This window comes from Trachinotus anak, unplaced genomic scaffold, assembly GCF_046630095.1.
Source record: "Trachinotus anak isolate AG129_WGS33_773 ecotype Australia unplaced genomic scaffold, CSIRO_AGI_Tana_v1 ptg000011l, whole genome shotgun sequence".
Classification (NCBI taxonomy): Eukaryota; Metazoa; Chordata; class Actinopteri; order Carangiformes; family Carangidae; genus Trachinotus; species Trachinotus anak.
In genome coordinates this window covers 19,564,307-19,592,149 of record NW_027273862.1, presented here as the reverse complement: position 1 = coordinate 19,592,149, position 27,843 = coordinate 19,564,307, and the positions used below count along the sequence as shown (strand labels likewise).

At 38.9% G+C, this 27,843-nt stretch overlaps 1 protein-coding gene across 6 annotated transcripts; it reads right to left on the bottom strand.

Moving 5' to 3' along the window:
• Positions 1–23: 23 nt before the first annotated feature.
• scml2 (Scm polycomb group protein like 2) lies at positions 24–27,843 on the bottom strand. 6 transcript variants are annotated; one of them, XM_071489438.1, is made up of 14 exons: positions 27,721–27,831; positions 23,447–23,529; positions 23,113–23,181; positions 22,449–22,519; positions 21,408–21,642; positions 19,734–19,822; positions 18,935–19,178; positions 5,742–6,070; positions 5,276–5,405; positions 4,870–5,076; positions 3,803–3,976; positions 3,122–3,337; positions 2,374–2,528; positions 24–2,125 (listed from the first exon to the last, which is right to left on the bottom strand). In XM_071489438.1, the coding sequence occupies exons 2-14, from the start codon at positions 23,466–23,468 to the stop codon at positions 2,000–2,002; spliced, it is 2,067 nt and encodes a 688-aa protein (XP_071345539.1). In that variant the 5' UTR covers positions 23,469–23,529; positions 27,721–27,831; the 3' UTR covers positions 24–1,999. The 6 variants fall into 6 exon arrangements, with proteins under 6 accessions (XP_071345539.1, XP_071345538.1, XP_071345543.1 ...); XM_071489437.1 differs by having other exon boundaries at positions 1,603–2,125; positions 27,725–27,843; XM_071489442.1 differs by having other exon boundaries at positions 1,856–2,125; positions 2,374–2,525; positions 27,725–27,843.

Sequence of the window (27,843 nt, the reverse complement as noted above, 5' to 3'; positions counted from 1 at the left end):
TGCTGAGGTCTCAAACACTAAGCTGATGTAAACAAATGTTTAATAGTGTGAATGCATATCAAACATTTTAACAAACATTTTTGTTGAACTTACAATAAAAAGTTGTATATATACACATGAAATGCTGAGGATCGATAGATGACAAGGCATAAAAAATATACATAATTGATTATTGTGCAGTCCCTCTATGTTGTAGTAATGAAAACAAAATGCTAATGATGTAAAACATAATCTAAGAAACAACCCCTACTAAAACCTGAGTTTCACATTAAAGCAAGATGGCTTCAAGTATCCACTTGTCACCACTACAGGAGAGCAACAGTGTGAAATGCAGCTACAACAGACATGATTTGGTTTGAAAATGGTTCTGAAATGTTCAGAAAATTTGTAATTCTGCCATCGAAAACAGATAAATACTTTGAGATGTGAATAATTACTCGGACACAACATCGTCCTGTAAGTAGTTATTTGATGGTGCACACAAGAACTATTTCAGGCAGAAAAAATTTGATTACACTTACGCTTGATACAGGTTGATACACTTTGAAACAGTACAAAATGATATCAAAAAACAACCTTTTGGCTTGACTTTGTACAAAACAGTTTCTCCACCATTTACTCTTTTAGGAGCACTTTAACTCTCTTTACAGCACTCAAACTTGACAGTTTATATCCTTACCTTTATTTTAATGTCAAAACACTTACAGTACTCCAGTCATTGTATGTGTACGTCTCATGTGTGTGTGAGACTCTCAGAGCATAATACAATCATGTAGCCACATCATTGCTCAAGCTGAAACCTTGAATGTCTTCCAGCACACGAAAGAGACACAAATAAAAAAGAGAAAACTCTTCAGTAAGTGATTTTCTACATCTGCGGCCTGCACTGCAGAATCAAAACTGATGAAAGGTTTTCTTCCAAATTAAAATATTCACCATTTAAATAAAAGTGGAGTCCATTCTGCCAAAGTTAATTTATGATCTCTGTCAATAACAAGTGAATTGTTTGAGGACAGGAATCCTTTTATACTTAAGGGGAACAAGACGTCTTCTCCAACATTTTGGAATTAAACCCTTCAACACTTCTCATTCACATAACTGAGCATTCCCGTTGTTCAGTACCTGTTAGTAATAATGCTCATGACTGCATACATTCACTGGCATGTATAAACTAAGTGTGACAGTCTGTAACAGACGCAGTCATTCAGAAACTTTTATTGCATTGTTAGAAACGACGCAGTGAGATGCAGTGAGACGTTCACTGCCAGTACCTGAACTAACTTTCCCAATCTTGAGTGCATCCTGAAATTCTGACCAGGGAAAAAAATACGTTAACAGCCAGACATCTGAGGAGATAAAATCTGCAGTATGTTTATGTTTGAGTGTGTGTGTGTGTGTGTGTGTGTGTGTGTGTGTGTGTGTGTGTGTGTGTGTGTGTGTGTGTGAGAAAGTAGAAATGTTAGAGGTAACTTAACTGATAAATGATGGCCTCCAGTTCATATTAAGGCAAAAAAACATGAACAAAAATCATGATTATCCTCAGATATCTGGTACTACGTACACAAAGGGTCATTAAGAATTAATGTACTGTATAGCAATTCCTTGGATTTTCATATTTTATTTTTTGATTTCATTGTTTAATTATGCTTTTTTTTTTATTTCTTTCCCAAAATCTGAGGTCTATATGCAGATATATCAAAGCTTTCTCCATACTGTCAGGAATAAAATTCTGAGGAAAATGCTGAAGTCTATCAATTTATCTACTTGTTGGCTTTAAAGTATTCAAATCGGCTCATAAAATACCCACCATGTGTTTAAGGTTGTAAGTTTTTAACTCCCTGCAGGTTGCTAAAATCCACAAATTCATAAAAAGTAGAACATGAGCTCACTGTCCTTGGTGGTGACACTGGTTAAGGTGGATTTACACTGCACCTACATCCCTGTAGAATTATTGTTTGTATGTGTTTGGTTGCCAGTGAGAAAAGAGTGCCTTCATCCTCTATTGTTTAGTCTGTTTCAGCTTCTCGATGTGATGACAGAGTTTGAGCGCCGGGCCAAGCTTCAGTCCCATGTACTTCATGATGATGTCACTGCGCAGAAGCATCAGAGCCTTGCCGTCAATCTCCTGTAGAGAGAGGAGCATGCTGTCAGCAGGGGGGCACATCACAAGCACGTCCTCTCACAGCATTTCCATCAAAATGACAATGACTTGATTAAGGTGTTGAAAGGTGGAAATTAGAGCCTGATTTGCCTAAAAGCTCAGGAAGAGATTATTTATCCAGGCGACTGTATGACACAACACAGTGAGTGAAAACCAGTGTAGCTGACCGTTAAACAAGACAGGCAAAGAGTTCATATAAATGAGATACTCACATGTTTCCTGAACAGTTCGACGTGTGGGCCAAGAGTTTGGGGATCCGCCTCTTGGACAAACCGTATGACATCGTCAACTGACCAGGAAGAAGCGTCGTTCCCTGAAACTTCTTTGTCCTGTTTCACATGATCTGGGCCTGTTGTTGAGCTAGCTGCTGCAGGTTGTGATGGCAAGAAAGGAAAGTCAAATTAAACTAATAGCTAATACCTTTTTTTAATATGATACCATCTGCTTGTGATTTCATTCATCAGTCTTACAGTCAGATGTTAAGAAGGCCATTGGTCACAAATGGCTTTGAAATTTGTGAAATTTCGGCCGTGCTCACGCCGACATTTGCTCTGCACGAAAAACTGCGGCATTGATTTGAATGGGGGAAGTGCATTTACACCCTTCAGCGGACTATTAAAGACACCCACGGGAAGAAAAACCTAATTTACCATAAGGCATTGTTGCATTCTGCAGTTTACCTTGAAGCTAACTGCCACTGTGATGACCCCTGAAGAGTTGTACAAACCTGCCACTTTGCGTTTTATCAGTCTTCAAGTAGAATTTCTGGTTAGTATTTTCTCCTTGCTGGCAGCACAGCTAACCAAAACATTATGGAGACTTTTTGTATGTTTCACCAGCATTCACACGGAAATTTGCCCTGTACAGTAGTTCTAAACACCTGCCCATGTGACACGCCCCCAGCGACGCAGATTTTGCCCTGGTGACTGTGTTTGTGTGTGTGTTTGTGTTTAATCTTACCCTCCACTCGTCTGTGTGTACACACTGGGCCAAGTTCAGCCGGGTTGGAGCTGACGCGTCGTAGGGGTGGCGGTGTGTGTGTGTGTCCAGGATAATATGGCCGCTCTTTCTTTGTTGCTCTGTAGTCTGATGCGGTGTGAATGGGGCGGGCGCTGGGAGCGGGATCCTTTGTGGAATCGTCATTGGTCAGGCCGTTCTCAGTGTGGGACGGCGGTTCTGTTTCAAGAAGTGGTGAGTGCGACGTTAAGACATTGTGAACACAAATAGAAAACAGAAAAACTGCTGCACTGTACTGTACTGGACCATACACAACTGCTGTCAGTTTAGCAGATAGGCAAGGGTCAGTTGCTGTCTTTATTTTTCAGTTAATGGATGTACAGTATAGTCGGTCGTCATGTATCCCTTTCCATCGTTAGTTTTGAGCTAAATCTAAGAAATCAAAGGCTGACATTTGTTTATTGATGTTATTGCTCATAGGAAGAAGGCCTAAAACTTTTTTTTCTATTAGTGTGAAACAAAAGACAAATGTGTAGTGTCCATTCAGTGTCCTCAAAGTTGCATTTCGGACAACACAAGTAAGACAAAAGTTTACAGTAAGCTAAAAACTGTAAGTGGCTGTAAGTGGAAGCTCTTCCCTTCCTCCCCTCACAGTTACTCCATCCACATATTTGCCATTCTGACCTGACTTGGTCTTGTTGTAGAAACGTGTATTGTTGTTGTAGGGGCTGAACGGCTGCGAGCTGAAAAGACTGTCACTCTCCAGATGCTGGCACATGTTTTCCAGGAACCGCAGCACAGAAGATGCACTGGAGGCGGAGGGCAGCTTCACATAGCGAATACCATGCTCTGACCGCACTAGGGGGCAGAACATAAACAGCTATTAGTCTCTGTGCTGTATGTACTCACACCTGCACACACACACACACACAAACACACACACACTATGCATTCGCGTTTAAAGGAAAACAGCAGATGGTTAGCACCCCCCCTTTTATAAGCGTTCACAGACATTTTTCACCCAATCCCACACTGCACTACACCCTCCCACCCAAGCCAAGCCTGCACAAATCCACAAATTAAAAGCCCCCTCCCTACCCAACCTCACCCACAGCCTTCCCAATCTGCCCCCCCGCCAAGGGAGACCCAATCCCAGAATCCCAAACCAGGTTAGACGCACATGTCACTTCTGATTACAGAAACAGTGTTCACATCAGCTGCTGCCACAGGCACTCTTTTATTCCTCCTCTCTTTCACTTCACACACACACACACACACACACACACACACACACACACACACACACACACACACACACACACACACACACACACATACACACACATTCATGACCCATGAGTGTGAGCTTAAACCAATTTCACCTGGCTGATTGCCTATCCAGGTTATACAGTGTTGGGAATACATTAGAATTTATCTAGCAGTGCTTGTTAAAAGTCACTTTTAAAGGAATAGTTCAACATTTTGGGAAATGCACTTATTCGCTTACTTGCCAAGAGTTAGATGAGAAGATTGATATGAAATGGCAAATATGAAGCTACGACTAGCATTAGGTTAGCTTAGCTTAGCATAAAGACTGGAAACGGAGGGCAAACAGCTAGCCTGACTCTGTGAAAAGAACCAATGTTTGGGTTTTGCACTGCTGGTAGATCAAAACAAGCAATATGAAGACGTAAACCTGTTTGCTGAGTTTCTGTCAGAGAGAATATCCTGTGATGTTATGCTGCATTTACCTCTGATGACCTCTCCACCTGTGTGGGACTGGCTCTGTAGGAACGACAGCAGCACAGATGGCTGGTATGTACAGTCCACGCAGGCCTGAACAGCTTGCTGAAGAACAGCATTGACTGGAGCTGGACCGAAGTGATCTGGGAGTTGCTGCACTAGTTTTCGGTCAAGATGCGGGCCATAGTCGCCATGCTTGTTCACATAGACACAAACTGGGATGTCACAAAGAGAAGAAATATTAGCAAACGATGAAACAAAACTATATATAACTAAATATTTTTTATCCTTTCCAAGCAATTAAATAACATTTTACTTAACTGTTAAATCAGCTAGAATTCACCAGCACACAGTTGCTACAACCTGCTTTATACTGTATACATACATGAGTGCACTTTCAAGCATCCAGTTTACCTGTGCAAACTACATTTGAGCTGTTGCTATGGTTGTTGTCCACTGAGACATGGCTGGAGCTCAGTCTGGTCTCTGGAGGCGGAGTTGTAACTGATGATGATCCAAGGGACTGCACCACCCGAGGCTTCTTCTGGGGCATAAACACAAATTCTATCTTTTTTAACCCTCTGTAACCTACAATGGCTTTTAGTTAATGATATATTAAGAGGTGTGTCTTAAATCTTTCGCGACTACACATGAACTGCACAGCAGCACATGCAGCAGCTTGTAAAGCAGAGCTGTTCTCCTCAGTGTATATTTACCATGCATAAACATCCACAAAAACTCCCCCCTTCTTTCCTCAAATAGTCCACCTTTGACCTTGTCTCCTCTTTATCAAAACCATGTCTGCCAGCATACATAAAGCATAAAATGGCAGGGTCACTGGCCCACAGCATAACAGATTACAACTCTTGTGACATCTCACCTTGTTCTTAGGCTTGGGCCCTCTCTTCCTGTGTGGTCTGGGGGCCAGTTGAACCTCAGGAGTGGTTCTGGCAGGGCTCTGTGATACTCCATTTACTGATGCTGCTGCTGCCGCTGCCGCGGCCGCCTCAGCCGCTGCCTTCAACAAAGCAATAGTCTGGGATTTGGGACGACGACCTCGGACGCCCTTGCGAACAGGGAGGGGTGGCAAGGGGTTGGGCAGTCGGTATGAGGTCTGCATGGAGGAGGAGGAGTTGGATGAGGAGCGACGTGTAGCGAGGGAAGCTGAGGTGGAAGAAACAGGGGCAAGGAGGGCACCAGGGAGGGTAACTGGGATATGGAAGGGAGAAAGACAGAAAGGGAGAGATAAATAATATATTGTTATTCCTCTAGCAAGATGTCCCTGCACTGAATATTATAAGAGAGAGAATGGTCAAATGACAGTAATTGGCCCATTAAAAGTTTGATTTATCTTTTAATGTAAATACATTCTAAATCTGCAGCACAAGATGTCATCTGTCATCAGCAAACACACACACACAAACAACATCCTGCAATTATTTTCCCTCTACACAGAGTCTTCAAACAAAGACATGTGAATCAACATTTATGGTTTGCATTTCTAGACATGTCACATTTCACAGCACCTCAAGGGCAGAACTTAAGGGTGTTGGTCCAGTTTTTCCAAAAATTATGAAGACATTTGGGAGGGATGACAAAATATAGAGGCAAAATAAATAATGGAGTGGTCCTGCAGAAGAGATTTGTTTGGATTTCAAGATTGGCAGGTCCTTTGTATCAAGCCCCTCCCTTCACTGAAATCAGAGTCAAAAGTCACGAGCCCCTGGAGACCTGCCTGTTAGACAATTCATCAAACCTTCTGCCTCCAGCAATATGACAAAAATAGTGATTATGGTGATCGGATTTAAATTCTTCTCCATAAACAGCACTAAACATTGGATCCTTTGGGGCCAATGCCAATGGGATATTTGCAAAAACTCCCTTTTGAAACATAAACATTTACCGAAACATAATAATTTTACTAAGAATCCTCTGAACTTGATTATAAAAGAGCGACCACGGTGTGTTGTGATTGGGAGAAAAACAATAACATCAAGTATAACTGTAACTCTTAATCAATAGACTTTACTGGAATATTAATAACTGGGAATACAGTAAAATAAATCTAATTTATTTTTTAACAAAACTATGATAAGCTATACTGAGCCATAATAAACATTACATGAAGCAAAGTCTGGTGTATACATCCTGTATTGAGGATGAATTCTTGACAGCTAAAATAGTCCATTACCCAGTTCAGCTTTATCTGTTAATTCATGCCTGCACCCTTTTGTTACTGACAAGCTACAGGAAATATTGTTTAAACCATTGTCTATGTCAACAGATAGGAATCAATGAAAAATGTCTTCTCAAATGTGACTTTCCGTTGCCGTTTCTTATTACCCATCAGCTGATCTACACACAGATACCAATATACTGGAGTGTGAAATTTTAAAACAAATTGCTTCTGTCAATATTATAAATATCATAATAATGTATCAGGGTGTTTTTAAATTGGTGCTGTGGTTGAACCAAACAGGTATTTTATTAGTTTGACTTGTGATGTGTGAGTTTTAGAGTCCCATGAAGGCGTTTATGCTGATTGACAGTGGCAAATGACATTATATTTTAATACATTAATAATTTATTTTTTCCATGAAAACCTGAACCATCCTGGTTGGCTGCATGGTCTTAGACACTGATCATGTGAGTGTAACATCCCAGGTTCAAGTCTGGCCAGAGACCTTTGTTGCATACCATCCTGCCTCCCGCTCCCCTTGTTTCCTACCTCTGCTTCACAATCCAAATAAAAGATACTTAAAAAAAACAATCTAGTAGCCTCTTTGAAGGCACTCTCTTGATTACAGATAACCTCCAACTCAAAGACTTTGCTCGGGACATAAATACTATTCTAAAATGTATGTCTAAAAGGTCAATCGGCTTAAGTGTTAAAATATAAAAAAGTGAGAATAAAGTGTGAAATAAGGCAATAACCATTGTTTAAAAAAAACGAACACACAAAGCAGTGGCACCACTACACTGCCTCTATCTTCATTAGCCTGTGTGTGACCGTGTGATATTATCACATAATCATTATCGGGTATGTGTGGAAGACAGAGAGCAAAAATTAGAGAGTAAGAAAGAAAGGGCGGAAAAGAGAAAGATAAGCATCTCCTGTTTCAATACAAACATATTGTCTGGTGAGAGCAGGGGCCTGTGAGTGCATGTGGAAACTCTCAAGGGGCTGAGGCTTTCATCAGAGCCTCCTTCACTGAGACGATATAGAGCGACTATGGAAGGTTTACAGTATTCTCTGAGGGCCAGCCAGGGCACCCTGAAAGCTGCTTAATTGGGAAATTAGTGAAAGTGGGTGTAGAATAGAGCAGTGTTTTGTTTCAGAGGGTGAGAGTTCATTTGCTCACCAGGAGCGGTTACACAAAGCGCACTCACAGAGGAACAGCGACACCAACCTGCACGCACAGTGGCCCGCTTATTCACACTGAGCTAAAAGCCATAAGCCCTACAAAGCAGATCAAAATTTGCTTGCAGGGTACCAATCAGTATCAGTGGGTTTTAATTCACCATAGGAAATCTGAGTCAGGGGCCTTCTTTGATCTTTGCCTGTTGCAAAAAAGAAAATCTAATCCATTCACATTATGCGACAGCCACTAAAGCAACACGTACCATTTTTACGCTACTGATTAATGTCATATTCTACCATATATTAGTTTATCATCACATTTATTTAAAAGACTAATCACCACCTGCATTTTAGCTTCAACTTTCAAAGAAAATCTGCTTATGAAGTCATTTAATTCCACACTGTCTGAAAGTATCGCATATATTCAGTATAAGCTTCTTCATGCTCTTCATTGAAGCTGTGTGATGTTTACACTGAGTGAAATATTCAAACCCAGAATGCTGCGCTTCTTGTGGCTGAGCCATTTCATCAAATGGAAATATTTAAAATGCCTTGTGCATCATTTTATACTCTACCTCCCCAAAATGTAGTATCCATGGAAACTTTCTCCACATGAGTTTAAATTAAAATCAGTGGGTCTGAACAATGTTTGGCTGCACAGACTTAATGATTGAGCCGCAGATGGGAGGCTGCTTGTAAAAGGGTTAATGACCAAACTAGTAGCAACATTCTGCTGCAATCATGTACATTTTACATTTTGTTGAGCTTTTTCAAACTTATTATATTAGTGCTGCAACTGCAACTAACATTATCAATGAATCCACCTATTCCACCTATATCCTTAATTAACTTGAAGGCTTATTAAATGTTGAATACCACAGTTTCTTAGAGCCCAAAGTTAGTTTTTCAACTTGCTTGTTTTTTATGACCAGCACTCCAAATCCAAAATTATTCACTTTAAAATGACATGAAACAGTCAACGGCAAATCTTAACATTCACAAAGCCAGAACCAGCAATGATCTGGTATTTTTCTCAAAAAAATACTTTACCCTTAATTATCAAAACACAGCAAAGTGATTTGCACAAAGGTTTGTTTTCATGTAAAATGTAATTTGTTGAAAACTGACTAAAACGTGCAAAACCTTTAAGGTAAAGACACATCTGTAAAAATCTAGATCTCCTGCATAGTTAGCCCTCAAAAAACAAAAGAAAACAATCGTCCCTAGCATGCATACAGTGCAACAAAACAAAGACATATGGTACTGATCATGACTATATAATTCCAACTCGACCCGCTGACCTGTGTAAGCCACAGCCCGAGGAAACGTGCATGTGCGTGGATAGTGAGTGTGTGTTTGTGCTCTGCGCGCATGCGAACAGGGTCGTTGAGAAGTGTGTCTGCTGTCTGGGGGGCGTGGGGGGAGGGGCACCACAGAGTTGCCTCTCATCTAATTACCCCCCCCCCCCTTCACCACCACCACACACACACACACACACCTACATGCCGAGCACTCTCAGTGGAAACAATCTCTTCAGCCACACATGTAAACACACACAGGATGTGTGAATCTGTGGCAGTAAGGAACGCATGAACTGCAGATTCAGGTGTGTGTGACTGTGCATAGAAAGCAGAGCAGGGGAAGTAACTTAAATAGCTTCGGGCCACAAAGCGTAACCACAACAACAATAATGTTCTCCTGAACAAATTCTCGAGCTTCAAAACACTCATCAATTTTTTTTTTTTTTTAAATAAAATCACAGTTGTTCTCCTGTGACAAGTGTTGATGTTCACCTTTGACAGGTGCATAAAATCAGTGCACTGCAAATATTTGATATCCACTAATCCACAAATTCCCTGAGCCTTTTGCAAACTAATTCCCGAAGCTTTACACACACACACACAAAAAAAAAAACATGATCAAAAACACATGCACCTTCAAACTTAATTACAGCCAACAATACTATTAAATCTCCAGACTTTGAGTCTGTCTGACTAGCAATGGCCACTAGTCTCTTACACGGAATCTGAATGAATGCAAGTCAATCCAAAAGACAAAGAAAACTGTGTGAAACAGCAGCTTAATCATTTACAAGGAGGCTTCTGTGCTTGTGAGATGACACACAACTTTTATCTGAACAGTGGGTTTGTCATTCACTTCCCTTTTTATGTTTTAGCATTACAATAAAATAAAGGTGAGAGTGTGCTTTTTAGTAAAAAAAAAAAAAATACACACAGAACTATCAAATCTAAACAAGCAGTGATTTCAAGACACAATTACTACCTCCTGTATTAAAATCATTGACTGAATTAATGTGAATTTGTGCAGCATTTATTGGTGTTAATTTGATGCATTTATGGGAATCTCTCATATGTTAAAAAGGAAACAGAAAATATAGTCCCATGAAAGTTTACTACATCTGGCAGACCTCATCATAAAATATTTCTAAAACACAATGCAGGTAATATAAACAAGAAAAAGTTTTTTTCTTCTATTCATCTAAAAGAGCAACTTTGTAAACATATCGCACTCACCAGGAAATCCCCACCAAAAAAGCAGAACTTTGCTGCTGCTGTTGCGGCGGTCGCAGTAGAAGAAGTACTAGTACTAGAAGTGGTGGAGGCAGCGGTAGTGATAGTAATGTCCGTAACAATACTAGTCACTCAGTACAGTTGCTTCCTGGTTCTCTCTTTCTCCTTTAGCTGGTGTTGATTTGTTTCCCTCTCTACCCAGGCCTTTTTTTCCTTTTCTTCACTTTCTTTAAAATACTCTCCTCATCTATACTTGCTGGTGTATTTTCTCTCTCTCTGTCAGCTGCTTTCTCTCTGCTGTCTCTTCCTTCTCTTTTCTCCCGGCAGTAGTCCACAACAAAGCCCACGCTGCTGCTGCTACTGCTGCTTCTGCTGCTGGTTGAAGCACGCAAAGCTTCCCTCCCAATGAATGAGTAGGAGGAGGAGGGGGGGTGTGTGTTTAGATTTGCATAGAGGCTGGGCAAGGGTAGGGTGAGGGAGGGAGGGAAGGAAGGAAGAGTGGGTGGGTGTGGTGGGTGGTGGGCAGGGAGGAGGGGGGCTGAGCCCTTTATTCATGTTATCTGTAGGCCATATCGACAGTCTACATCAGTCACCTGCTTCTGAGCAAGCCTCTGGGGGAGGGGGAGATGATGGGGGAAAGGGGTTAACGGTGGGGCTCCAAGAGCGGATTGGGGGATGGGAAGACGGGTGGGTGGGGTAAAAGGTTAAACTGGATCAGAAGAGTCCTGATTGAGACGGGTGAAAGGGGGCAAACTCTTGGAGTTGGTGCACACATATGCAGGCTTTCTCTCAACACACACACACACACACACACACACACACCCTCTCACGGCCCAGAAGGAGGTCCCCCTCAGTGTAACCCTAGCCTATTCAGACATTCTCTGATGAAAGATGGCCAGGTCCAGCGTCAGGAAACAGTGGCACATAGTCGGATATCACCCCGGCTCGGGAACAATGTGGAGCAGGGCAGTGCGAGGAAGCCTGCATGGGAAAAGTCCCTTTAGTTAAAGACATCTTAATCTGCTCGTAAGCAGACAAACAGGAGCGCTAACGTTGCAGATTCAAGAAAGAAAAAAACTCTTTGACATGAATGTGTGCAACATGGTGTTTCTTAAAGAGAAAGTCAGTAGCTCATGGATATGTAATTATTTGACATCTATTCTTGTTAGGACCCCCACAGAGAGTGTGTTTTTTTTTTTTTGCCTATAACGACCAAATTTCAAAGATGGTCTATGATGTTGAAATGAAAGAAGGTCACAGCAAAAAGGCAAAAAATTTATACACTTGATATTTTAGAACACACTGACATAATTTTTAAGGTTTTTGATACTAATATGTGATTATGTCTAAGTGCAATACTAAACACCTTGTTTCTACATCAATCAAAGATCTAGAAAATTAAATTCACATCCACAAGGTAATTTTTACCCAAATACAGAATCCAGACTATCGAAAAGTCGTATAATTTTGTATTAAATAGCCAAAAACATCCACTGCGTGTCTGTGTCTGCTAACACAGAGGCAAGCTGTATTCTTCATGCATTATTCAGAAATCATTATCCTGCATTTTGACCCAATTCAACAAAGACAAATCCCACCAAAATAAAAATTATTCTTACACTTATTGTACAAAAAGGAAAAATAATTACACAACCAATCTTGGCATCCTCAGTAGCTCCTTGAAAAACTGTGTAGCAGGGTCAAAACAGGACAATTCTGATGAAAGCTAATTAGAAATTTTAAATGTAGTAGTAATTACGGAGTCTCTCACTCCTTCTCTCACATGCACGGCTAATTATCAGCTCATTAACACCTCAACCAAGCCCTACTTATTCACTTACATGCATACAAACATTGCTGTCTGGTAATTTACATTATGCTTTCTCCCTGCACACAGGGTAAATCTGCAAGCACAGGCCGAACGCTGGTTTCAACAACAGATTTTGACTGTAGTTTAATCAGACTTCAAATAGATGTCTAAATTTCTAAATCTGTTGCACAAAGCTGTTTGTGGACTATCTTAAGTGGTACTAAATTGCCATAAATCCCGGGTAAGTGAAGACACGAACAAAAAAACATGGCTGAGGAATCAGTAACTGAGTAACCAAGTCAAAACCATTCAGTTTGTTTTCTGGAAGAATTCAACAAGGACATTTCACAGGGGAAATTCAGCAAAGAGTTTAACAACACAAAAAACTTCTGGCAGTATGAAATCTCTGGGCAGTGAAGACCTGTGGTAGAGCTGAGCTCTTAATGTGGTGGGACTCGATTCTTTTGCTTACTCGCCAGTCAGGCTCAGAACAGTTTCCAAATGAAGAAACTAACAATGTCTTCAAAAGCATTTCCATTAAATGTAGGTGTAATCACTCTGAACAACAGTCTTCAGCTGATAAGAAGCATCCATGTTTGTTTGGTTTCAGGCACTTCAATAATAGTAATTACCAACTTTCCTCTTAACTGCAGCCGACTTGTTAACATGATGATTACGATAACTCCAATATGACATGAAAGCTGCACAAATTCAGAGTGAGCCTGGTGTGAGGGTGGCTACCTGTATAGTCTAATAAAAATCAAAAGTCATTGTTTCTGTGAAACCTTCAAACTAGCATTACACTAATCTCAGAGCTAAATTACAAATGGGCTGACACTACAGACCAGTCCTAAATATCTTTGAGAACCCGGCCCCTACTGAGCTCAGAAGCAGATATAAGGACATCACATCATGGCAGCTCCTCTCACCCCCAGTGTTTTGTCGGCCAGGCAGCCTTGTATGGAGCTACGTCTGAACATTAATGTCTTTCTGGTGTATCAAGACATAAACACTGGATGGAGACTTAACATGACTGGCTGACTGCCTGAGGACTGAGAACATGCTCTGACAGACATCTAACTGCTGTCATCCATCAACTAAGAGGAGAAAAGCCATACAAACACACACACATGTGCACACACCTCAGAGTAATCAAGCTTGTTGGTTTGGGAACTTTAAAGCCACATGTTCCTTGACCAATAAAAGGGTGAAGTGGAGGAAACTGCTGGAAGCGAGTTGATGTAACGTAACAGCGAACATGAGAATGATTGCTGTTTACTGCACCTGCTAAACTTTATCAAAACCTCCAATTTCAGAATCAAAGGACTCACCCCAGAGCTATTTGTCAAACTGATTTTGATGGATGACAAATGTCTAAATATCTGCCAAAGAAACTAAATAGCCAAACCTTGAACATTATGCTTTAGCATTAGAGGAAATCACATAGCGACATACTCCTGTAACCACTGTGCATAATTACCATATAATTACATCCTGATTGATAATTAATAGTTCAGCACTGTCTGCACACTTTAACAATATCAATTAAAGCTCTAATTTCTGTAGACAGGGAATGTTTTGTCTGAGTGATGTTCAGGAGTCCCGCAAGGTGTGGTACAATGTTTTTGTTATTTGAAGAGGTCTCCGACAAATTTGCACTTTGCACTTCAAATTATGTTATTAATATTTTCAGTTATTTTAAAAGAACAGCTCATATCTGAATTTCTTGCCAAATGTCACCGTCGACTTAAATGGCAAAAGCAAGGATCTTCTCCAAATAAGTTTTAGTATTTATGAATGAAAAAAGGATTTAGTTCACAGATCAAACGAGTACATGTAAAGTAAACAAACATTAAATAAAAAGGTAAATGGATATAGGTAAACTGAGAAGTTATCACTGCATCTGTGTCATTTAGGATGACAGCAGCATATCTTTCATCAGTGACAGTGTAGTGTTTGATTTATGGTGTTTTAAGAGTTTACCATCTCTATTGGGCATTTTACTCGTGTTTTCTTAGATATTTAAAGGTCCAGTGTATAGGCTTTAGTGGCATATACTGGTGAGGTTGCGAGCCTGTAGGAGAACTACGGTGGCCTTCAAGGAACATAACAATGGGAAAGGCCCTCTCTAGAGCCAGTGTTTGGTTTGTCCATTATGGGCTACTGTAGAAACATGGCACTACAACATGGCAAGCTCCATGGAAGAGGACCTCTCCCTATGGAGATGTAATCGGCTCATTCTAGGCTAATGGTAACACAATGATTCTTAGTTTCAGATGATTATACACTGATGAAAAAATAATTAGGAATATCATATTCCATTTCTAAAAACAGTGCTAAATCCTACTCATGGGTCCTTTAAATATCTTCCGTACTATTATCTGTTCTAAGTATTGCTTTATTCACCACCAGATTTTTTGTTGCTTTGTTTTAATGTTTCTATGCGACCGTCTTGTACAGGTCTCTCTTGCCAACGAGGTTTCTATCCTCTATGGGACTTACCTGATCAAATGGATTAATAAAATTAAAATAGAAAAAAAATATTATTCATGTTTCCAAACTTGGCCAAAGAACAGCTGTTTTCTACAAAGCAACTGGCAAATAAAATAGCGTCTTTAAAAAATCCAAACTTAAACTCCAACTGCACAGGTAACTCTTCCTTAAAAGAAAATACCTGAATGATGCTAGGTTGAAATCAAAACAGCAATTTTTCCTGGTAATAAAATTGTTAAGGTAATAAAAATAGAAATTTAACATCACAGAATTTCTTTAAATGGTTCTTTTTTTGTGGAGAGACCTAAATGTGCACGTGAATTATTCTCGATTGTGATCAATTAATTAAGAATAAATCAAAAAACAAGTATCTGAGATATTTCTAAGAATATAAAGTTTATAACAAGATTACAATACTTTCCTAAACTAAAACGTACAGAAAAAAAAACAACTAATTTTGGAAACTCTTTTTTCCTTGCCTGCCTCTTTTCAATGAAAAACACAATTATTTTTCTCCAAATAAACTACATTATAGAAAAATACATGTCATGACAATAGGTCACATCTTAAATGTCTTACATATTTAATTTCTTAAAAATAAAAAAGAAGCCTTTGGATGCAAAATAGGACAAATAAGATGTCCCTATAGAAGACTGAAGCATTTCTTGGTTACATTAGATGACATACATCCTATGACTCTGGGAATACGTGACTATCTTTGTGGAAAAATCAGTGATTGTTGTTTTTCTCCAACTGCCAAGTTCTTTTGTCACATCTATCAAAAGGGCAAAATGGAGCCAATGAACTAAACTATCAGACGTTAAAAAAACAGCCTGTGGTTATGTTATGCAGTACTGATGTATGTGAACAAGAACAGAATCTGGAATCTATTCAAGAGACTCTGCAGACTGCAGTGTGGAGGCCAGAGCTGCAGGTCACAACCCCACCAGCAAAGACGGACAACTCAACACAGAACAGAGGGAAAAACACACACAGGAAGCACAAATGAAATTCAGGTCTCAAACGGTTTTTTCTAATTTCTTCTACGCTTTTAACAATGCAAGCAACAGGACAAACATATTCAAGTGTCAAGTGTGTGCCTATGGTCCTGTATAAAGTAAGTGTTCAGTAAATTCATATCTTCTACTTCCACTGAAATAATTTATAGATAATGGCTTAAAAGATAATTAACAGCTAAGTAATTAAAGAATGTCACTCAATGGCACTATAATCTAATATTTATCATAATGTAAGGATAAAAGAACTAACACTAACCTTTAATAATTAGATCATAATTACTTAATAAATTAACTACATTTTTTTCCTTCTATAAGGTTCCAAAAACATGCAATATTATTGATTACAATTAGCAGTTAATGCATTAAACATTTTATATAACCAGTGGTGAAAGTAACATAAAAAAGTCCATTCATTTACGGTACATTGAGTCAAGTTAATTTTTTTCATTTTATTCTGCTTTTTACTTCAACAACATTCTACAACATTTCAGAGGCAAATATTGTACATTTTACCCCACTACACTGATTTGCTACAAGTTACTTTGGAGATAAATATTTTACATTTAAAACAAAGATGCATATTTACAGATAAACGACACAGATGTATATGAAGTAATTAAAATTAGCTCCAGTTAGAAAAATAACATCCTGCTCACATGTTAGTTTATTAATTATAATTATCCAGTTGTATAATAATGTAACACTGAGCTATTCTGCATAATGATTACTTTTACAGATTTGCTGATAATACTTGTGTATTTTTACTAAAGTATTTTTAATCTTGGTACTTTACTTAAACTGAAGTGAGGGATCTGAAAAGTCAGTTTTGAAAACTTTAAGATACGTGGTACTATAAAATATCATGGTCTATTAGTTACCTATAAAAATGTTTTCCTCTGACCTTGATCAAATTTGGTACTGAAGACGTCGACTCATCACACACCAACCTTTTCAGGACAAAATAATGAATCTCCTAACAAGGTCCTTCTGGAATTTCTATTCTCTATTCGTATTGCCCTTTTTATTAGATGTGCAAATAATTTAAAAAAACAAGTGAGAGTGGGGCATCTAATCTGATCAAGAGTGCCTGAGACATATTCTGATGCAAAGTGCAAATTGTTACTCATTCCGTGAGATCTAGGCACAACAAGGCTCTCTGAATTCAAGACACTCTGAACAAGGCCTCTCTGTCTTGATAATGGCTCTACTCTGGCCCCCACTTCTCCCCACAGCTGAGGAGAAATATGGCTCCCAGTATGAAGGCTGATTAAGGTGCGCAGGAGGTCGGAGCAGAGAACAGATCGAGATGATTTTCTTTACTCAGACTTTGTTTCAGACTTTGTTTCAGCCTCAGAGTCAAAAGATGAGATGTCAGTGGCCACAACTCAACATGCAGCCTTTAGTAATGAAGGGGACACATCTGAATGTGTGCTTGTGCTGCTCTCTAGTGGTAAAAACTGGACAATGTCCTTTTAATATCAGATGCAACACCAGTCAACAATAGCAACAAAAACAATAAAATAGCTTACTACTGGCCCAAATGAGCCCCTACTGATTGTTAGGACAATAAGTGCAAAGTAATCGGTGGGAATGAACAACTATATTCTGAAAATTACATGAACCTCAGTCTCAGTCAATTGGCACATGAGCCTTTTCTAATCATTATGGTATATTAAAGTTTTTCTCAATCGCTTCGATGCAATTGACTTATCAGATGCATTTATCACCCGACTCTGATAACTCATGAAAACAGTTTGTACGTTCACCAGTTAGAATTACAGACCTCTCACTCACCTCCATACTGTCCTTCACTGGATTAGTATTTTCAGTCAAACTTATTTCAAATATGTATGACAGAGCAAAGCCAGTCACAAACTGTCACTGGTAGTAAGAATGTAAAATTGCCCTTCAATTGAAATCAAATGTAATCACATGCTCTCAGAACAGGATCATTTGAAACAAAGAGAAACAAATGTTCTCAGTCTTGTGTCACTGGCGCATGTCATGGCACTGCAGTACACACTTGAATATACGAAAGCCCAGGTTTCAGCCAGTGCACAGTGTTGATAATGGAGCAGGAAGCAGGTGTCATGCAGGTACAAGAACCAGACTTTGTGTGGCGACGTGAGGGAAAGGAGTGAATAGGTACCAGAGGGTGTGTGTATTTATGGCTGCAAGTTTCATTACATACTTTTCTTTGTCTATTACTTACTTACATGGTTCCATGTTTATCATTTTGCTTTCCTCAGTTGCAGCAAATATATTGTGTGAATTTACAAAGAAATGATTCACATTTCATTGCTGTGTATGAACATTTGTTTACTCTGCGTTGCATTTTCTGCAGTTTAAGTTGTTAAGTCTACTGACTTAAGGAAAAGGTTTATGTTAAAATATCAAAACATTTGGTGTCTACATCTTAAAGCACTGGAGAGAGGGTTTTATTCATTGGTGACAATGTTGACATTATTAATTGACATTAACTGTTTTGAGAACTGCATTAAGAGTTATGACAATGATGTTTCTGATGTGTGAATTGCCTCAAAGTGATTGAGAAAAGTTGTACACATAATTAATTAATTTAGCTAATTAGACTATTTATTTGATTTTCACAAGATACATAGGAGCTATTAATATGAAACATTATAGAATTATAAATTGAAGAAAATCATATTTGTCACATGTATGCATTATCCAAAATATAATGATATGATCAACTTTATGGTGGAAACCTGTGGTATCAGCACCATCTTTTATCATCTACGGTTCTTGAGACATGAAAACTGCTCAGAGCACATGGAACTCCTCACAGTAACTGGACTCAATGCACAACAAGAAAAACATAAAAGGCAGAGCACTCACAGAAGTTTCCAGGTGGTTGCAAGCTGTGTTTTGTCAGGGTGCACCACCCGACGGGGAAGATGTCTCTAGAGTCGAAGGGGCACCAGTAGTCAAAGGCGCCTCGCCAGCCGTCAAACATGACGAAAATCTCCTGACCTCTGACCTCTCCCACTGTGGCAGGACAAATCAGGTATGGGTTCTTCCTGTCCACCGCCTCCAGCTTCATACCAGGCTGGAAGTAGTTTTTAGCAGGGCTGGCTGGTTCCTATACAAACAAATACATGCATACATATAAGCAAGCAAATAAATACTGTAAAATGTTCACAGCATCTCTGTTTAAAGTCAAACAAATAGCTACACAAAAAGAAAAAAGTCAACCATGAATATCAAGTCAATTTTGTGCCAAAATAAACATTTTGTAGTTTGATTAGCAATGCCAAAATATCAACTTAGCGATTAAGTAAAAAAAAGTATTTGAACCTAATGTAAAAAAGACAAAAAAATAAAAAGATTTTTAGTGAAACTAAACAGCAAAACATTGCTTTCCACATAGCACTTTTGCTATGATAAATACTATATGTTTTCACTGGAACTGTCTGAACTGTATATGGTGATTTTTGAGTGGCTCCCTCTTGTGTCTGTGATGGTTACTACAATAATGGCTTTCACTGCAAAGTTTTAAGATAGACTCCAAATGTTGTTTCACTCTTTTTCACAACATTTTTGTGACATACAACTGTTACATTTTAAAGATAATAACCATCAACACAAAGTTTTGACAGCATCAGTTAAAAAATATCAATATGGAACTTTCAGTTACCTTCTTAAAAGCAGAGGCAGGGGCCATCTCTGCTCCACTGAGCGTCCGCAGGAGGAACATGGGCCATGAGGAGGCATTCATCCTGAAACCTGCATACATCAAAACAGTACCATTAATAACAGGGTACCTATACCTTTCATATTTCTGGGTGTGGATAATGATGTAAATCTGTGAGCCTAATTTCTTTATGTTAAGAGTGGTTGCCCGCCCTGCACATCTACACAGGTTGATGAGACCTCTGCTCCAGCTAAAATCTTGTGTACAGTAGAGATACCACCAAACTCTATGTGTTGTCACAGTAGGAGAAACACAGGTGTGAATGTGTGTTTTCATTGCCCCCTATGCTTTTTCTACTATAGATGCATTTGTTGACGGTCAACATGTATAAAAAGACTGCCGTCAAATCGGACACATTCTACTTCCCATCGTGTCAGTGAGGTCACAAGAGTCAGTACAGTATATAAGGAATAGCAGAGAAACACAAAACACCTGTTCTATTGCAAAACTGCATCATCAGTAAGCAACACGCCAGCACATTGTGAACCTGTATCACACGTTGTATGCTACAACGTGTTTTTCCACAGCTATAAAACCTATAGACACCGTTCTAAAACATTTCCAGGCCAGACACAAGTTTATATTCTTCTTTTGGCACACATGAAAGTGTGTGATGTTTTATGAAAACATCAATGGCGTTGGGTTAAGGTATATCGGAGAACAATCACACATTGCTAATGCAACACTTTTAGAGAGATCACATTTTTTATTTCTCTCTGTTTTATTGAGAAGCACAGACTTGAGAGTAATACCAAAAAAAAATAAAGGGCTATCTTATTGCCAGGAGGGTGAAAAGAAAAGAAATCTAAAGGATAAAAATATGACCTATGAGGGCATTACTTCTTTTATGATAATAAACTCCTGAGCTTCACTGTTTTAAAGCTTCCTTGCTGAAAATGAAAACTATAGTGCTGGTGCCTTTACGAAAAAAATAAGCTGCGAAGAAGGAGGAGATCAAATAAATTGCATACTCTTTGGGACAGATAACCATAGAAGATAATGGATCAGAAGTCCTTAACACAAACTATGGAAAAACACATCACACGTCACGCATGTCAGTGAAGCTTTAAGCCAATTAGCACAAAGCTCTGTCGTCACAGAGTTGGTTCCCAGTTGGTGCCACCGGAAGAGAGAAACAGTGGTCGCCCTGCACTCACAAGGTTTTAATGTTATGTTAGACAGTCAGACATAATGTCTAACCAGCATGCATTGCTGTAAGTCCAGCGTAGATCATGTTAAATCAGTACCACACAGCACCACATTAAGTTGAATGAGTCAAAATGTCTGCCCAAAAGAAGGCCTTTGATAAAGCACAACAAAATTAATAGGAGAGTCAACAAGATGCCCCCCCCCCCCCCCCCCCTCACTCCCGATGAGTCTAATCAAGCAAAATAAGTGAAACACTAACTGTGAGTGCACCATGAGCGTGTGCACACAGGGAAAAAACTGTAGGATTATAATGACATATACAGATGTGTATGTATGTTTCATACATTGATTAAGATATTTGACAACTGTAATTACTCAAACATTTCACTTCACCAGCAAACTAAAAAAATCAGTTGAAAATACATAAATGTCTAAATGTCGGCTAGTGACCAGTTTAAAGACGCTTACCCAGGGGTGGCTGCAGCATGTCTCCATTCCTCTCGCAGGTTCCTATTGGCTGGATGTCTGATGAGTCGACCAGCCGCCAGAAGTCATTTGTGTTGTCGCTACCATCCAGGCGCAGGCGTAGACGGGTACCCATCATGCCCATCACCGTTGCAATGCACACTGAGTTAGAGTTGCGAGGGTCCCGTGCCTCAAGTTTCATACCTGCTTTGAAGTCATTGGAGGGGGGGACCCTGGACTGCAGTGGGACACAAAGATCAAAGGTCACTGTCACACAGTTTGTGTTGTGAGGACGTCTCATCAAATTTTATTGAGATTTCATTTTAGTAACAAACAACACAGTAAAGACACGTTACTGGACTTAGTCTTCATTGTGTCAGATCACTGATCTGTTTTCCCAGTAAGAAGGATTGTTATAATCTGAGGGTTATCTTACTGTGCACACTGGGACTTCTAATTCATTTACAGTAAAGATAGGATAAGGCAACAAATCCCATAAAAGACTAAAACCAGCCATGTGTTAGTGCCTTTCTCAGTGCTTGTCTGTCTGTGGTACCAAGCCCATTTGTTCCAACTGCAAATGTAAATCTTTAAAAAAAAACAATTACTTTTTCCAGCCATGGACTAACAGAAACAGTTTATTTAATTTTATTAAAAACAACAAACAATTAAACAAACAAAAAAAAAACCACATGAGCCCATGTTTATTATAATGAAGGGACAGGTCACTTTGGACTATAACAGAGCTCTGTGGTACAGAGGAATAAGATATCTCAGGCTTTGGCTGCACAGACATTTGTTAGAAGAATCCATTTATTGTTGGAACTGGTCTTTGCTGACAATTAGAAAAACATAGAATAGCACCAGACTTATCCTTTAAACAGCACCTTCAACTAGGCAACACCTATTTACACAACATCAGACCGAACGTGCTTGTCCTGAGCCATAACAGACGGCACTTTCACTGGAAAATCCATCTCAGGAAACAATACATGGGAAATAAATAGTATGGGACCTTAACAATGCATGTCAGTGATCAGCTACCTGTTTGAAGCAGGTAGGCGACGCTGCAATGGAGGACGTTTCTCTCAGATAATCTTCCCAGCTGAACGGCTCTAGCAATAGAAACAGGAGCAAACAGATTACAGATTACTGAAAGATTGTTAAAGCAAACTGCGAGAGAGAGCACAGTAGTGACAACCATTAACTACAAATGCTACGATTAACTGACCAAAACAAATAGGTGGCTGGGTTCACAAAACATTTTGTTGCTTAAAAAACACTTTTCATGAAGCAAAATTTCATCATTTTACAAAACTAAGTCTTATTCAAGTAAATTGTAAATATATAGCAGTCCTTAGTAAATTATTTGGATGTAAAATGGATTGAAGGGATAAAAATGCTCATTTTAAGCTTGTTTATGCTACAGTTGCTAAATCTGCACAGTTTATGGTTTTGTGTTGATAAATGTTTGTAAGAGAGTTTGTAAGAGAGCTTAACATGTAACTTATAAGTGCCACCAAAGAATTTACTGAAAAGCCGACTTTTCAGTAAATTCTGGGGTAAAAGAAAAAGATCACTGTCAATGTAAGCATTGACACAGAACCAGTGGAATGAAAAAAGTTATTAACTCAAAAAGGTTTATATTAGACAATTAATGAAAGGATCAGCAATGAAGAGGAATAAGCCAGAAATCAGAATTGCCAACCATTTGATTTGTCAAGGGCAGAGCCTGCTGTGATGCTGCTTCGTCTCTCCTTCTTCTCTTCTTTTTGATCTGAAATCAAAACGGTGATTGAACCGCTCATCAGTCTGGGAGCTTCTGACATGCACACTGTAATTAGTGTGAGAATGAAGGCATAAAACCTGCAGCTGTAATACTTCTGAGGAAAAGCAAAGCGAACGTCAAGCACACCAAACAGCGTTTTCAGCGTTTTGTGAGTTTATTTTGTGATCAAATTGGTGTTGGAGCCTGTTAGTACACTTCAGAATCAGTCTAAGTTCAACAGGACGAGCAGAAAAGCAGCACTGTGAGGGCCTACCTCTGTGTGGTGTTCGGCCCATGATGACCAAAGTTCAATGTGCTGCTGCAGAGGAGGTCAAGTCAGACAGACTGTTACTTACACTGCAGAAGAGACAGATACAGAACAAAAACTTCATCCAGAATATTCAAAAATATCACAAAGCACAGGCCTGCTGTAATATACTGTGGCTGGACATCCTGTAAAGGTGATCTTTTCATGACGTAAGCACATTTTTCCCGTGATATCTCACAGCACCACCTTTTGTTAAATTTTATTTGGGACCATTTATTGTCCTGTTTAGTCTGTCTCATTGTCATTATTTTTTATCATCTGTTTTATCTGACTCTTTTAATCCTGTTGAAATCTCTTTTTATATTGTACTGTGTTTCTTTAATAAGTTGTGTTGATGTCTTTGATATCCTATATGAAGCACTGTGGCTTGTTGTTATAAGGTGCTATGCAAATAAACTGGCCTTGCCTTTTTTGTAATGTTGAACGGTGGTAATTTCATTGATTATCTTTATTTTATTTTATTAAATATTTTTATTTTATTTCATTCTAAAGGTTGGTGTTATTTTTCTTATTGTCTAACAAATTCAATGAAAACACCAGTATCAGCGATGAGCTGATCCAGCTAACAACAGCTGCCTGTGTGGCCAGAGCCTGATATAATGTATTCTTTTGTGGTATTAAAAACACAATCAGCCACTCTGTTGCACTGTCCCTTCATTACCATGAACACACGTGCTGTAGTTTGTTTTATTTCAACCCCACATAAACAGTCCTGTGGCAGATGTGTATTAACCCATGGCTAAAAATAACAACAAATGCACAATTTACTCCTGTATGGTTAACATTAGTTTTTTTTTTAAGGGATTTGGGAACAATACTAAAAATAGAATAATATCATTCTTTAAAATACATTAATAATTTCACTATCAAAGCCAATCTTCCATTCAAATACACCAATGTTTTGCTGCAGTGTGTTTGCTTCAGGTTCCTACATAATCCTACAACGTCTAATCTGTTAATCACATTTTATATACAAACAATTAATATTCTATACTTTACCGAAACTTTATACATGAAATAAGATAACAGTTATGAAAGGATGCATTAGAGCCAAATAACAACATCTAATCGTAACAACTGTGCATCATAAGATTATGATACTCCGTTAAAACTAACAACATGCACACTTATGCTGATGTAAATGGATTTAAAATTTTGAAGTGTCCAACAAATGATATGTGTTGTCCACTCCTCTTCTGCCCAAAATGTTTGAGTTTGAGTTACTTTTGATGCACTGTAAGAATAATTCATTAAATAAAATTGTTACCAAACAGTTTATGCTGAAAATCTGGCCCAAAAACCCAGATCAGGTTCACAGAAACTCTCAGCATAGTCCCACTGCCTACAATGTCCATACATAGCGATAGCTCAAAATGAAGCAGAGATATAATCCAAGGTAGCAGAGCATCAAAAAAAGGTTCTACATTCCAAATGAAATCCAGAAAATCAAAGGTTAAGATGTCTCCAGAGGACAGGCGACGTCTCCATTCCTTGGGATTAAAAATCTTAGCATCTGCAATGCATTGTGTCTGTCCCTCCCTCTGAAGACCCCTCTGTCTCTGCAGCGAATCCCATTGAGTCAAAAGGAGCCATAAAGATTCCAAGCTGCCATAAAAAGCCATTAAGATGTGTGGATGTGGGACATCTGCTGACTGACATGAAAAGGATTCCAGCTCTGCTCCTCGCTCAGCTTCAGACTGGTTCAATGTTTGCACTGGTCTGTCTGCCTCACTCAAGAGGGTCAGACAAAACCTCGCAGTAGACCAGGAAGCACTTAATTTTTACGACCTCCATTTCCACTTAGGCAGCCACTGATCTGGGATTAGTGTAACGTCCACAAACCCGAACAGTGAGAGGATCTGAAAAATGACCTGAAGGCCTGGTTGTAACTTTTGTTTGACAAGAGGAGCCGTCAAACTGTTAATGATAGTATTTTTTTCCCTCATGTGATAAAAATAGGTAAAACTTTATTCATTACGCAAATTTTTTTTTGGTTATAATAATAAAAAGAATAATGTAGTGCATATATTTAGGCTGCATTTTACTTTTTTTTATGTTTGATGCTTGCTTTTTCATCTTTCAACTTTTACACACAGTATAAGTGTAAAGTTTCTGAGAAGCATTTTTCATCAACACTAGGGCCGTACGATTAGCTTCCTTACTAAATCAATAATCAGTCAATTACTTCTACAATAAGTTAATTCATTAATTCTAAATTTCACCTTTAGAACACATCTTCCAAGGGAGAAGGCTTCAAATAGCATAACCTATCTGACCATCAGTCCAATAATCTAAAAACATTCAATTTACAATAAAGTAAATCTGAGAAAAGCAGCAAATCCTCACATTTAAGAAGCTGAAACCAGAATGTTTGGCATTTTTTCCTGATAAATAACTTCAATGATAACCGATTATCAATGATGATTCATTTTCTATTTATCGTTTTTTCGATAAATCAACCAACTGTTCAAGCACTAACTGATCAGATATGCGTAGTTTCTTTCACATGTTTACATGTCTATGTTACATCTGCTTACACAGGGATAGTGGACATTTTTTGTACAACTAAGTAGACAAAAATAGAAAGGGGCCTTAACTTAGCAGAGGATTATTTTGACCTACATTTATGGTAATGGAGCCAAAAGAATCAAAAATAAATATCACTTTATTTTTGGACCAAAGGGCAGTCAGTAAAAAACAAATGTCAGTTACGCTCCCAAAAAAGGTTATTAATTGATTTCTGACTCTCCGAGCTCAGATGAGAGCTGCAACTTTTTACTATTTTCATCATTGGTTAGTCTGATGACAATTTTTTGATTAACTGACTCATCATTTGTTTAAACAAGCAAGCAAAACAAGCAACATTGTTGTTGCCTGTTTTGTGAAGGACAAAACCCAAAGGTATTAAGTTTACTATCACATGAGACAAACAGCAAATCTAAGGCAGAAACATTTAGTCGATTAACTGACAAGTCCAACTGCTAGAACTGAAAATTAAAGTACATCTAGTCATTTTCCAACCCAATTTGCCACATACAGTATTTGCTGCTTTTCTTTGTTTTACGGGACTGTAAACTGAACATCTTTGAGCTCTTCAGAATATGTCGCAATTGTAAAGACATTTTATAGACAAAATCATTCATCTGTTAATCAAGAAGATAATTGGGAGATTCATCAGTCATGAAAACAATCATTAGTTTCAGCTCCGCTCGATAATATTTTACATTGTTGTTGAAATGACAAGTGGTTGTCACAATAGTTAGTTGCAGGCTGATTAATCGACTACTTATTCCTATTTAATACTGTGATTAATTTAAATAATTAAGTCCTTAAAAAAGTTTGAAAAAGTAAGTTCATGTTTTCCAAGCAACACACCCTTTCTGTTGGGACTACAGAGGGAAAATGATCCTTTTTTTAAAGAAAAAAAAAAAAAAAAAAAATGTGACAACGGTGAGATCAACCTGCAAATCCAGATGAAAAACTCTGTCCCCTGCCTCGCCTGGTATCTGCTCTGCCAGCCGGGACACTTCGGGGACAGGAGAGTGTGGATCACATTACTGCTGCTGAGAGGCTGAGGGGTGTGAGCCGCTGCAGGGCGTCACCTCCAGGATGGTAACTTAGTCTGTTCTTTCATCAGTATTTTTCTTGATACCGTCACTTAATGATGTCTTAGATCAAACCTCTGTGGAAGCAGGTAGCATGCATGGTGGATCAATGAGTGATTTTTTTTTTTTTTTTTTTTTTTTCTGTTTCAATTGTAGAATCTAGATTGGGGTGAGAGGGAGACTAAATGATCACAAGATAATAATTAAATGTGAGGAAAAGTCTGTGACGCATTTTCATTTGGGTTATGGTCACATTTAGTGGGCGGGACAGTGCTCATTATACAGGCTAAACACTGCTAACGTTACATGAAGACAACGGGCGATGCTACGAAGCTGCAGAGTCGCGCCGAACCTTTTCTCAGTTGCAGTGAAATCCTCTGCAGGAATCCGGGAATCGGAAAGCAAAGGGAAATCTGCAGAGTTCAATGTAGCTACTGTACGCACCAAGCTCTCGGTCTGCACGGACTACAGTATAAACATGCTCTGCTACCTATCACTGCATGGACAAATGCCAGGGAAAGCTAGTCAGCCTTTTGGCTGCAGCCCGGAAAACAAACGAGCGAGAAACCGGTCTTTTGCACCAGCAGGAGAGTAATAATGAGACATGAGCCGTACCAACCGTGTGAACAGGGTATTTTGATGGGAGATTCCTCACTTTCTATCAGATGCAAGCCGCCATATTCGCTGCAGCTCCGCGCATGTCCACCACGCAGTGCTGTAATTCATATTTTTCCACTG

Bases quoted from the DNA above. Each gene is read 5' to 3' on its own strand.
- scml2 (XM_071489437.1), bottom strand. From the start codon at position 23,468: ATGGGCCGAACACCACACAGAG. The intron at 23,182-23,446 runs GTAGGCCCTCAC...TTTTGATTTCAG, and splicing joins GGGCCGAACACCACACAGAG to ATCAAAAAGAAGAGAAGAAG. The intron at 19,823-21,407 runs GTAAGCGTCTTT...TGATGTATGCAG, and splicing joins CATGCTGCAGCCACCCCTGG to GTTTCAGGATGAATGCCTCC.